The sequence below is a fragment of the Vipera berus genome (assembly GCF_964194415.1).
Source record: "Vipera berus genome assembly, chromosome: 1".
Classification (NCBI taxonomy): domain Eukaryota; kingdom Metazoa; phylum Chordata; class Lepidosauria; order Squamata; family Viperidae; genus Vipera; species Vipera berus.
Window position 1 is genome coordinate 70416272 of NC_138202.1, and position 14311 is coordinate 70430582.

The window sequence follows — 14311 nt, forward strand, 5'->3', positions numbered from 1 at the left end:
TTCTAAGAGATAAATAAAGGGCTTCTGCAGTACCAAACCTCACAGTCTGATGTTAAATGAATGAAAAAAAATTAGATGGACACGAGTCACAAATCTGGTAACTAGCAGTAAACATAGTCATTGTCAAAGCCTACAATGTAAACGAACCTTGGTGATGAGTGGATAAGGTATCAGTGGGGCCACTGGAAATCTGCGGAAAATCTGCGGAAAAATCCACGGAGATTTTTTTTTTAAAGAATAGATTGCACACTACTCTGGAAAAAAAACAATGTTCTGTATGTTGGTAGAACAAGCAATATTGTATTGCTGTGAATTTTGGTCTGACTCAGCAAAATTACGAAGAACCTCGCTAATTCTCCTTTTACTGATCTCCTTTTCAACAAAGGTTTATTGGGTGCCACCTCACCCAGTATGTCTCCATTTAAAATTGTAGGATACAATTTTAGTATTATCATACTAAAGAAATCTTGCAAGCTAACTATGCTTGTTTACAAGTGGCCAGTGCCTTTTGCAATATTTTAAGCTTGATTTTGTACTTTACTCGCTAATTCGCAAAATTTAATGATCTCAAGGGGGTTCCCAAGTTACTGCAAATTAGCGAGGTTCCCCACATCTGAAATCAAGAGTCAGATCTGATTTGCCATTTGTTTCCCCACACTCACATTATTCTCCCACATTATCCCTCATCTCATCTTTTCAACCACAGAATGGGCAAGGGAACCAAATGTGATCATAAGCATTCAATAAAGGAGACAAAAGTGCCTCCAACCCAGTGTTACATGGCACACACCTCAATTTATTTCCCACCACCACCATATACAGAGCTTTTCTTCCATTGGTTAGGGGGAGAAGGATGCACTCCCATCTTCTCAACAGTTGAAAAGAACAAGAGTACACTTATTTAAAGTTCAGCTATGTAAGCAATGTGTAGTTTGAAATAATCCTAATCTAAACATTAGGAAATTCAATATTCAATTAATGTAAAGTGGGCTAACAAGAAGTGATTTTTTTAACACTTATCTTTCTCAGTACCATTATAAGAGTTGCTGTATATTCAGAAGATAATCCATCATCTGGATAAATTTTAGGGGAATGAGCATCTTTAAGAAACTAAGATAAACAAAAACTTCAGCACAAGGCTTAGATTAACTGGAGGCTAAACATGAAAGCAAGAGGAAATGTGTAACAACTCTGATTGTTTTTTGGTACTGATTTTCAAACACAATAGTGGTAAAAGAAAATTAAACTTAGCAGGAGGGCTGCAAACTCAAGCCAAACCCCACCAGTTAACTCTAATTGTGACTGAGTTACAGTCAAGCATGCAACTATTTGCAAAGTACTTTCTCCCAGAGTGAATTTTATTTTTAGCCCAATTATGACTAGTTTTTTCCACAGAAGGTGGAAAATGGATATGGCATTCTTTGCCATAAGTTACACTTAAAAAATCTGGACGTCAGATGGCTTAATAGCCAAATAATAACAAACCATTTTATAACAGCATAGCTTTTCCCCCAAGAATAACAAACAGCTTCTCACTTATGTGAACAAACACAATCAAAACAGGACAGCAAAGAAGGTACGTTGTGGTTATGACATCAGTGTGAACCCCTATGGCCCAGAGCTTTTGGCCTTTTAAAATAACAAATATTAATAGGCAGGACTTTTACTTTTAAGATGTCAAAACACCTCTCCATCACAAAGAACAATCTTCAATGATTGCAATAAATGAATTTTGAAGGGATGAAAGGTTGAATCAAACCTGCAGCTCCAAGTCTGGGAATTCAACCCTTGTGTATACAGACCTACATCATCCACAGGGTTTGGCATTTAGAACTGATTTAATTTCAGTATGGAACATGTAAGTGCTGCTAACATCAAGGCTTGTTGGTTTGTGGTTTCATCAGATGCTTTGAGCTAATGTTTGGCACAAGATTTGGCCCTTATTATAAGGAGAGATGAAGTAAATCTGTTTGTGTCCAAAATCAAAACACATACGTCCTCCTTCTTTTCCTTTTTCTTCTTCCTGGGATGAGAATCAGACTCTTGAGAGGGGGCATTGAGCTCGCTGGAATATTCCCGAATTAACACTTCAATTGCCCCTTTAATTAGCTGGTCTCTTCTCTTTGCTTCTTCATCAAGGGCTTCATCGTCATCGGCTGCAGATTCTGGCCTGGAGTTCTAAGAAACAATATAAACAACAATGTCATAATGGAAAGGGCAAACAAACAAAACTTTTATATTTTCACCCTCTTACTTCCCCTACACAGCTAAGGCGACATAATCATTGCCATTATTGCATCAAAACCATCAAGCAATGAACATGAAATGAAACAGTATCTATACTACAAGTTTAGAATAGAAAACACTGATATATTATAAACGGGGGGGTGGGTGGGGTGGGTGGGTTTGTTGACAATATTTTGCTGGAATTTCTAAAAACATAGTTAAAAGGTAAAGGTAAAGGTTCCCCCGCACATGTGTGCTAGTCGTTTCCGACTCTAGGGGCCGGTGCTCATCTCCGTTTCAAAGCCGAAGAGCCAGCGCTTGTCCGAGGACGTCTCCGTGGTCATGTGGCCGGCATGACTAGACGCCAAAGGCACACGGAACACTGTTACCTTCCCACCGTAGTGGTCCCTATTTTTCTACTTGCATTTTTACGTGCTTTCGAACTGCTAGGTTGGCAGAAGCTGGGACGCATAACAGGCACTCACTCTGTTACGCGGCACTCGGGATTCGACCCGCCAAACTGCCGACCTTCCGATCGACAAGCTCAGCGTCCTAACCCACTGAGCCACCGCGTCCCTTCAAAAACATAGTTACCATACCCCTATCTATCAATCTCATGTGCTGGCTTTTCCTTTACGAAAAGTCAGATTTAGGCTTCTTTATGGGATGGATGTTTTCCTGTGGAAAGGTAAGTGTGTCATGTACCCTTAGATGCCACTGCCAAAAACTGCACCAGTGATCTTCGGTAAGTGAGGCAGCAAAGGCCAAAGGAGGAGCTGTTCACAACTGGGTATGAAAACCTAAGGTCCTTCAGTTGCTTTGCCACACAGCTGCAAAACAAGCCCTAGATTCCTCACAATATCAAATCTGAGAAATTAATAGCAGTGCTGCACAACTACTCAGATGATCTTTATTAACTTTGCAGCTTGAGTACTGTGAGGGAGATGCCGTTTTTTCATCCTCCTTCCTCACAGAAGACACACATACTGAAACTTTGCAAAAACTCTTTTAAAGAGAGAAACTCATTTCATATAAAGTATACACTCTGAAGACAAGATTAAGTGGTGCGCATTTGCTTAATTTTTCCATGTGGCAAATAATATAATAATTCTAAGCTTCTCTGTATATGGATAATCAAGTCAGTATAGGTAATCCTCGACTTACAACCAATGATTTAGTGAACGGTTACATTTGAAGTTACAACGGCACTGAAAAAAGTGACTTGTGGGTATTTTTCACATTTATAACCCCTGCAGTATCGCCATGCTCACATGATCAAAATTCAGACTCTTGGCAACTGGCTCATATTTATGAGGGTTACAGTGTCCTGGGGTCACATGATTACCTTTTGTGACTTTCTGACAAGCAAAGTCAATGAGGAAGCCAGATTCACTTAACAACCTTACTACTAACTTAACAAATACAGTGGTTCACTTAACAGCTGTGCAAGGTCATAAAATGGGGCAAAACTCACTTAACTGTCTCGATTAGCAACAGAAACTTTGGGCTCAACTGTGGTCTTAACTTGAGGACTACCTATATAGTCAAACATTATTTTCAATAAAGCAGAAATTAGAGACACGGTTTCATATGAACCTTGTCACGTGGCTTGCATGATAAAATTGTCTTAAAGCTTTAATTTTAAATTTATAAAACCTGATTTCTGAACATATAATAATGTGTAATCATATACATATTAATAAATTTGCTATTGTACATGCAGTTATTTGCATTCTACTGTATATTGTGCTCTAAACACTGCTAAAATATAATTTCCAGGTAAGTTATATAACACCTGGAACAAGCCTCCCCAGTTCTTCCTTCAACTTACATTTTAGTTTCTAATACATTTAAAACATTCTAACATTTTCAGTGAATGAGACTGCTTATAACAATTACAAATATAAAAACTGAATTAATCAATTTAACTTTTTCCCCATAATTCCTCATAAAACAACTAGCACATGTTCGTATTCCTAAAGACAACAATGCAACCCTAACTGCAATCTCAGTTACCCACAACCTAATAGCAAACAAAACCCGATTATGAAGATAAATGTATATATTAATTTTAAAGAAATATTTTGCCCCATTTGGTATTGTTTAAATGCTATCTCAAATTCTTTAAAATAAACGGCAACAAAGGATTGGTGAGCTTAAAAAAGCTTGCTACAACTTTTCTTTAGAGAGGAAATCAAAGGGACTCTCACCTTAAATTCCAAGACAGTTTATCCAGTCAAATGCCAGGTGAAGAAACAAAGAATAGAAAAAGGAAAGTCTCACTAAGCAGCAGTAGCTAAGAAGCAAGGAAAGGAGGAGGGAAGGGATTGTAGCTGACAGAGAAGCTGCCATACAGAGAAGCTGTCATATTAAGAACAGCTTGGGAAGAGCTAACAGAGTGTGTTGGATAAGTGACATTAAAATAACTTTGCAAAGTGAAAGTGCTATTCAGAACTAATTTGATTAAGGCTACTATATCTTTCAAAATAAATACATGCTATAAATCATAAAAACAAAAAGCTTAAAATCTTACCGAAATATCAATTATTTTCCTTTTATTCAGGATTACCTGAAATGCATGAGTTTTTAAAGGTGGTCCTCATTTAGCAACTGCAATTGGTTCTGGCAACATGATTGCTAAGCAACCCATTTGACAAAGAGAGGGAGAGATATGTTGCGAAGATCTTTGGTTGCTGCTACCCTTTTAGATACAAGTTCTCTCGTGGATCTCTGCCAGCATTACTCTTAATAGTTTATTATCAGGCACAAAACCTTGGGTGTAAATATATATATATATATATATATATATATATATATATATATATATATATATATATATATATATATATATATATATATATATATATATATATATATATATATATATATATATATATATATATATATATATATATATATATATATATATATATATATATATATATATATATATATATATATTGCTCAGAAAATGATTTTTAAACTATCATTTATTACATAATTTGTGGATGGTCACTTAGCAAGGCAGTTGCTAAACAAGGATTTGCTGTATGAGCTTTCTCTGTTCTACAGCTCGCAAGTTCCGAACAGAAAATTTATTAACTTCTTTGTCACAATGGCACAAGCTCAAAATTATGACTATTATTCAGATTATCATTTTGATTGTGACTGGCTGATTGTGCCAAAGTAGTAGTGTGGAGCTAATCTACAAAAGAACCATAAATTCAACACAGCAGACTGAATAGAAACAATGCAACAAAAGAGGTATGGGGAAAGTATGCCTATCAATTATTTTCTATTTTGTATATTTCTTAATTGTATACATACCCCATTGGATGCCCTCTTTTTTGCTTTCCATTCATCCAGCTGAGCCTTTGTTTTGGCATCAACTTTAACAAGTAGCTTCTTTTCTCCAATCTGGAGATCATGTAGCAATCTCAGTGCACGTAGTGTGGATTCAGGTTCTTTATATTCACAAAATCCAAAAGCTAGAAATAATTGAGAATTTAGAATATAAATTTAAAAAGTCATATAGGCAAATGATGTATCAACAATCACGAGACTGCTTTTCAATATAAATTGTGTCTTATCAAGACCTCTATAAACTACATTTTTAAATATTTAGAAAAAATGGTCAACGCTATACATTCAAGTGTTTTAAATTAGGAGCATATATTCTATGTTGCTGTTTCTTAAGTAAACCCCCAGAATAGCCAATCAACTGCAATAATAATTTCAAAAATGATGTGGTAATTTATGTTGTTACATAAGATAGGAAATGGACCAGCTGGAATATGGTCACCAATCTGATGGTACTAAGGCAAACCACTGAAGACCACCGCATTGTGCAACAACAGTTCAGTAAACCAACTACAATTATCAAGTAAGACCTCCTATTATCACGTTTCTCTTCTCACTACTATTGACAATGCGGACTGAAAGCCCTCCCCTCCCCCTTTTAATCAATTTTTAACATTCCCTGCTTCTTTCAAATTTTGCACACTGATTTCTATGCTTTTAATATTTTACTGTACACTGCCCAGGGGTCCCTCTGTGAGAGATGGGCACTTCCTAAATATGACAAATAAATTAAATAAATAAATATGGGATGATTTATTAACAAAGCTTGTATGTTCATACACACACACACACACACACACGTGTGTATGTATATGTATGTATATAGATATATATATCTGTGTGTGTATGTGTATACAAAGACAAGAAAATACACATACCTTGGAGTTTTCCAGAAGCTCCTTGAACTCTCTTCCAACTCAAAACCAACCCACATTTCTGAAAAACATTGATTAAAAAGGCATAAATGTTAGTGGACAATGGCAGAATATGCATCACAAAGAAATACCTTTCCTGAGTAGTTTTTATTAAAAGAATGCCTTTTAGATTAATTCCTGTTAATGAATAATACATTTAATTATTGTACAAAGAAGATAAGAGTGCCTTGAATTATCTCGGGTAGAAGATATAGTATAGCCAGCCGTACCAACAGGCTGAAGAACAGCTTTTATCCATGGGCTGTTAGGCTTTTGAACGGGAAATAATTTTATAAACTTTATGCATGATTGACTTGCGAGGCCGGTGCGTTTGCAATTAGCTCACATGGTGTAATAAGATGGAGGGTTTGTGTCACTGTAAGTTGGGGGTGGGGGCATGAAGGGAGGCTCAGCCAATCTCAATGTATACATGGTTGTACTTTGACAATAAAGGTTCATCCATTCATTCAATTATGGATTTGGACAGTTACTAAGAGTACCATGAACTGCAAGAATTAGTCAATCCTGGTCCAAGTAAAAACTAATGCTCTTTCCAAATGATCAGCATGCAAAAACTCACATATTTGAGGAATATAGTACACAGGCTGATGTAGGAAAAATGAGTATAATTGGCAAGATAGAAAGAAAAAAGACAACAAAAGATAAGGTGGATTGCAGGACTATCCTTGGAATAGCCAAATCTTATTGCTAAAACATTTATACATGCAGTCACCAGGAAACAATTCTGTCTTGACAGCATGTAACAATTATCCACTCTATTGCAAAATTATACAAGGTCTGATTTCATAGACTGTGGCTGAGCAATATTTCTAGCTCCACTGAAGGATGCTTTATTGGATTCAGGGCCAGGCATGATGGCAATAGTAGTGGAATGGAAATTCAATTGGCTAAATGCATCAAGAGATAATTTTGGGTATTCTATATACTTTGGACTGCAATTACTACTATCATTTTTCAATGGCTAAGTCAGTTGAGGTTCATTCTTTGTGTGAGTATAGAAAATGAGAGGTATTTTTCACTACCATATGAAAATACCGACAAACAGCCAAGATTAAATTTCCTCTGCGGCAAATTGCAAGTGCCATTAATTTGCAAGTTTAAAACTTGGCCAACAGAACATTTTAAATCAGTACACAAGTATAACAAAACAGATAATGTCAACATATCCAAATTAAGATCTGCTGGACTAAGTTCCAATACTGTTATGTTACTTACAGCAAGAAGCTGTCGTATAAGCATGTCAGACGCCTTTTCAGATATGTTGCCTACAAAGACAGTGGTGGTGGGTCCACTGTTTTCATCATTTTCTTTATTCTTTAGACCTGGATGTTCCTTTCTAACACCCATGTGTTTTCCAACCATTGACACTGTAGTTGGAACCAATACCTGAAAATAAAAAGATTCCTATTGTTAATTTTCAAAGAGGAAAAACCCTTATCGGATCTTCATTAGAAGAAAAAGTCCAGAAATACAGGACCACATTATTTATTATTAAAAATGGTAAAATTATTTTATGCAATTTTTTTTGAGGTGGTTTTGTAAGAATCAAACTGCACATAAAGTAATCCAAACAGGAAATTATACAGAAATTCAAAATATTTCTTTTTAATTTATATTTTTTAAAATAATCTACATATCGTATTTCTTCATATTTAAAATGCTACTCTGAGAGGAATAGCTTTCCTTAAACTTGGAAAGTATTAATTAAAATAGAGATGGACATTTTTTGAAATTTGGCAGCAACTTTATTAAAAACAATTATTTGGCTCCCTAGACTGCTCTGAAACATGTAATAGGTTCAGTATTTGCTTTTCCCCTCCATTTTGGGGATTTGAAATATTTAAAGTACCAAGTAGTGTATTTTAAAGTTAGTGCCTCTATTATGCACTTTTTGATACAAAGTTTTGCCACCGAATTTGGGTACAGGATTGGGGAGTGCTCCAACAGTCATAAAATTCCCCATCCCTGTATTATAACAACTGAATGATCTTTTGGAAATGGAGATCAGTGCAAGTACAATTTTGATTCTTTACAAGAGATTTTTCTTTTATATTTGGAGCATGCCAATTAAGAAACTCCATTTTTTTCTCTTTATTGTAAAACACTTTCCTTCTTGGCTTCAGCCATGGTTATTGGGGCAATGGTAATGATAGTTCTAATTTAGCAATGATTTCAAGACATTTTGCAAACAATAATTAAAGTTAGATTTAGGTTTAACCTAGTTTCAAATATAAGACAAAGGATAGAAGCTGTTTATCAAAGAAAGGGGAGTCCTATGTTCCTGAATATGACTCTAATTTTGCAAAATATAGGCGACTACTATTATACTGATCAATCTTTGATGATCACTTTAATTTTTTTGGGGGGGTGTATGTCCATACATAGCCATAGATCTCTACAATGCTTTTTACCATAGAATAGTTCTGGCAGCCTAAGTTTGCTAGTTCATTCTGTTTACACATCCAAGGTATACTGCAGTGGGTGAACTAGCTTTGCAACAGCTGGCTAGCAGTGTTCAATATTTTTGTAATTACTATTAATTGCTATTATTTCTGTCAGACACTAATGTCATTTTGGAAGATGACATAAAACTAATCAAATCTTGCAATTATTTCTATTAATAAATTTTACACAAGTTGTATTTTATATTATGCTTACCGTTGGTGCAGGAGCCATAATACCCATTGGCACAGGAATCATTGGTGTCCCTGTGAAAAGAGTTTATATTAAGTTTTTGTTCAAGAATCAACCACAATTTTAAAACATCAACTAAATAGAAATGCAAGAAAACTATATTTATAAAGAAGAATATTTTCCTTATTAACTTACCTTAAAAAAAGATTTATTGATTAGTGATGGGAAAATGAGGCTAATTTGAAGAGTTTCTGATGTAACTTACCAGGAGGTACAGGTGGAGGAAAACCTGGAAACTGTGGAGGTGGAATTCCAGGTGGAAGTGTTGGGATTCCCATTGGAGGACGGTTTAAGTGAGGTGGAAAAGACATTTTAACAATAACCTAAAAACAAAAAAAAAAAGCACAGAACAATCAGATTCAGAACTGAATCTTTTAAAACATCCATTACTAAGTACTTACAGAGAATCTCCTCTCAAAGTTGCCTCTATATTCCTCCCCTGAGGTTACTAATGTTTGAAGAAATATTAATTTAGATAAGATAAACAGAAATAACAGCTCTTCTAGACTTATTCACTAAAAATAAATCAAGAGAATCCTAAAAAATTAAACTCAGGGCTTTGCTATTTTACATGAATGATAACATTCATAATATATCTATATATATAAAAATAGTATATTGGATCAAAATATGTATTGCCTCAAATATTTATACTTTCATAAAGTTCATAATATGGTGCATAGATGGGCCATCTGGAGCACAAATTATACCTCCATATGCTCTCTATGAGGCCTGCTGAGTCTCCAGTTTCTAGAAAGTTTTTCTTCACTCAATCTAGTACTATAAAGCAGGGATGGAGTCACACAACTAACCCATCTCACTTGCAGAATACTGACAGAGGCCTGTCAAACTGACATCAAAGAAAAACATTTACGCTCTAATGTTCATTTCTGATTTCTGTCAAACAAGCCATGATGGTAGCAAAGGAATCTGATCTAATCTGAAACTCCACAATTTAGCTAGAGTTTAGTATGTTACAGAATAAAATAACAGAACTGAAATGTATCCTTAAAAACACCTTCCCAATGTGCCAAAGATTAAATATAAAAAGTTTATATTTATATTTTTATATAATAAAAGTAGGATCACTTGAACAGACAACCAAGTATTTTGGAAATATAAAACTTAAGGAATTTAAAGCAACATATAACTTATATAAAATTTACAAAGCTTCAGCCATCTAAAACTTCTTCTAATGTTCTTTATCGTTATAATAAAATATCCAGAGTAATTCCAACAGTTTAGTGGAAGATGCATTTGATATAAGTTCATAGAGATTGTTATTTTGAGCTCTCTCTTTAGAGTCTACTTCAGCAGTAGCTCACTGGACATAACCAGATACTTCTTCACACAATTGAAAAATAATCTCTCTTTAAGCATTCTTATCAACTAATGTAGCTTTTTGAGTTCTGTAAAAATGATTTATTCTAAACTATTTAGGGCCAGTAACCAATAATGTTATGTTTAATTCTATCAAACCTAATTGTATTTGGTCTCAAACAAAAAAGAACTTCATTAAGATCCTTAACATGCTTCCCCTTTTAGGATGACATTATTCTATTACTGGGTTAAAACAATAGTTCCAGGCAGTTACACAGATGGCATTACAATTGTTTAAATAGGAAGGCACTGTGCTGCCACAATTTCTATTAAATTCAAATCGGGTTACACCATTTTCATTAAAATTGTATTTCTGATTGAACAGCACCATTTTAGAAATGTATTTAATTCGGTACTCACAAAAGCTGATTATGTAAAAAAAAACTATATTAAGCAATATAGAACATTATTTAATGTATCATTATCTTTATTAGACTTATATACCGCCCTTCTCCCGTAGGACTCAGGGCGGTTCACAAGGTGGTCTTATTAAAGAGCAAAATACTTCTGAAATAATTCAACTGATTCAGCTATATTCATCAGTTGTTCCTCTCAGAATCTGTTCCCAATTAATTTTTGTAACTATCTGAGGAAATAACAGAAGTTAGTGTCAGGTGGCATTTTCTAGTACAGGTAGTACAATTGTTCTAGTTTGTTTACTTTGGTATATTGATAAAATCTATGGAACATTTCTGCAATTTCTAAAATTAACTTTCCTTAAAAGCCTGGTAACAAAGCCAGGTCTTGAGGGACCTCTTGAACATCAACAGGGATGGAGCCTCGCCTCACTTTTTGGAACAGGGAGAATACCTGCCTCCTGGTACCCATCAAGTGTAAATCCCTAGAGGATGGAACCCACAGCCTGCATTCTCTACCGTACTCAGAGGGACAGGCAGATGCAATAGGGGGGAGGCGGTCTCTCAGATAACTGGTCACACACCACAAAGGGCTTTAAAAGATAATACCAGCACCTTGAATTGGACCCAAAAGCAAAGCGGCAACATATGCAGCTTGCCGAACAGAGGTGCAGAATATTATGTTCTGGAAACATATTCTGCACCTGAACTTCCAGGTACTCTTCAAGGGTACCTTGTAGAGTGTGTTACTCTACAGCAGTCCGATAGGGAGGCATGAGTGATTGTGGACAGTCTCTCCTCATCTAGGAACTGGCGCACAAGACTGTGCAAAGGCCCTCCTAGCCACAACTGACATCCTCTCTTCTTTTAACTGATGGCATTTTGACTGAAGCAAGGAGAGAAAAGCTAGGGAAACTACATCCAGCACCTAAAACTTGAAGTACATTAAAGCGGCTAACAGGCTATGTATGGATAACCACATTTTTAAGCTAAACTCCCAAGGTGCCCTTAAAGTCAACTTACCACCTTGTCTTTCTGAGATTACCTTCTCACAGCTTCTCATTACCTTACCATCTGTTTTTTCTGAGATCAGCTTCTCTTTTCTGGATTACAAACTTATTTCATTTAGATTTCATTTCAGGTAAATATTTTGGGGCTTAAGAGTACCTTTTTAATATCATTTACAGGGCAATCCCCCTTTTTAAAAAAAAGACAGTTTGGCTTTAATTTCAGATAAGCGGATATAAGATTAAAGGTAAAGGTTCCCCCGCACATGCGTGCTAGTCGTTTCCAACTCTAGGGGCCGGTGCTCATCTCCGTTTCAAAGCCGAAGAGCCAGCGCTTGTCCGAGGACATCTCCGTGGTCATGTGGCCAGCATGACTAGACGCCAAAGGCGCACGGAACGCTGTTACCTTCCCACTGGAGCGGTCCCTATTTTTCTACTTGCATTTTTACATGCTTTCGAACTGCTAGGTTGGCAGAAGCTGGGACGAGTAACAGGCGCTCACTCTGCTACGCGGCACTCGGGATTCGACCCACCAAACTGCCGACCTTCCAATCGACAAGCTCAGCGTCCTAACCCACTGAGCCACCGCGTCCCTGGATATAAGATTACAAGCTCTATTTAAAAACGTCCACAGAAGATGGCAGATCCATAAAAAATAAATAAATGCACGGATGGCCCTGCGCGCTTTTCAGGAATGGATTAATTGCTATTTAAAACGGTCGTGACGAATCCTATACACCAGGGGTCTTCAAACTTGGCCCTTTTATGACTTGTGGACTTCAACTCCCAGAATTCCTCAGCCAGCAAAGCTGGCTGAGGAATTCTGGGAGTTGAAGTCCACAAGTCATAAAAGGGCCAAGTTTGAAGACCCCTGCTATACACCGTGAGACGATCCCGTACCACTTGTACAGTTCTACGAAACCTTCCATTTCAAGAAACGCTGAAGGTGATTAAAAAAAAACAACACACGAGCCCTCAGACCGCCTAAACGACCTGCTTTCAGAAAAAGAAAAAAGAAAAACTATTGCCAGGCGTAAAAAAGCCTCCTCCAAGGATTCTTCTGGATCTCTTGAGATTTCAACGATCTTTTTTTTTTTTTTGCCCGCCGAGGGTTGCTTCGCAATGGCCCTCCCCTCCCTCACACAGGCAATTCACCTCTCGATGGATGCTGCGCTCATCAAGCGCTGAGGTGAACTGCCTATGCAAAGCCAACGAGGATGGGCTCGGGCGAGGACGTCTAGTCTGAATGGGCCCGGCTCTCAGGCCCTCTTCGAGGGCTTTCGGTATCGCCCTCTATCCCTTTCGGAGCATGATGCTTTTGAAAGAAAGAGGGAAGCATCCACACCCTTGTCTTCTCGCGCCCGCCCGCGTCGTAACCCTCCCTTGAAAAGCTCCAAAAGGGCCACCTTCAGCCCGCCCCGTTCCTGAAGGGCCCCCGACACAGGTGCCCCAAGTCGTCAACCCCCCCCCCCCATCCCTCCTCGGTCCCTGCTCTTTATCCAGAGGATAAGCTTGCACGGGCATTGCCCCGCTCTCACCGAAAGCAGCGGCCCCAGACAACAGGCCCGACACCCTCCACTCTCCTCGACCCGGCAAAGGAAACTAGGCCGCAAACGCGCCACTCGGAGCCACAGGCGCCGTCGCGTTACGCGGCTGGTCACGTGCACAACCTCCCCTGCTCGGCTTCCCCCCCCCCGCCCAAAGACCGCCCAGCTCCGCGTTCGTTTTGATCACGGAGAGGAGGCAAATGAATAGTCCTAGAGATATTTCGAGAAACGGGCACCTCTAGGAATTGCCTTGGGGTCTGCGCATGTCTACGGTTCGCCGACTTCCATCCTCTCTCCCGGCCTTTAGTTGTTCCGCTGGAAGAAGCGGTCGTGGGCAAAACTCTTGATTCTTTTTGGCTTAGGAAATTTCTCGGGGGGGGTTCAGCTTTGAAAAGAATCTGTAATGTTAACAAATCTGAACTGGAAAAATCTGGACCAGCAATAAATACTGGCAAAGAGATACAGAAAATTCTTAAGTCTGTCTGGTGGTGGTGGTTTTTCCAGACTAGATCTTACACTCTAGACAAGAAGAGAAACAAAAATTATCGGGAATGGAGGCTAAAACATATAAAGAACGGTTGCTGGCATTGGGTGTGTCTCGTTTAATGAAAAGAAGGGGTGACATGATAGCAGTGTTCCAATATCTCAGGGATTGCCACAAAGAAGAGGGAGTCAAGCTATTCTCCAAAGCACTGGAGGGCAGAACAAGAAGCAATGGATGAATACTGATAAGGACAGAAGCAACCTAGAACTAAAGAAATTTCCTGACAGTTAGAACAATTAATCAGTGGAACAATTTGCCTCCA

General features: G+C 37.6%; 1 protein-coding gene across 1 annotated transcript in view; it reads right to left on the minus strand.

The window, feature by feature from the left end:
• Positions 1-13636, minus strand: part of RBM25 (RNA binding motif protein 25) — a 38052-nt gene extending 24416 nt beyond the window's left edge. Inside the window, exons 1-8 of the mRNA XM_081315824.1 lie at positions 13497-13636; positions 9421-9538; positions 9180-9229; positions 7737-7907; positions 6465-6522; positions 5554-5714; positions 1996-2178; positions 148-201 (exon numbers count right to left, since the gene is read on the minus strand). Of these exons, the coding sequence (XP_081171950.1) occupies positions 148-201; positions 1996-2178; positions 5554-5714; positions 6465-6522; positions 7737-7907; positions 9180-9229; positions 9421-9526 (783 nt within the window). The 5' untranslated portion in view covers positions 9527-9538; positions 13497-13636. The remainder of the gene's footprint in view (positions 1-147; positions 202-1995; positions 2179-5553; positions 5715-6464; positions 6523-7736; positions 7908-9179; positions 9230-9420; positions 9539-13496) is intronic.
• Positions 13637-14311: the final 675 nt, after the last annotated feature.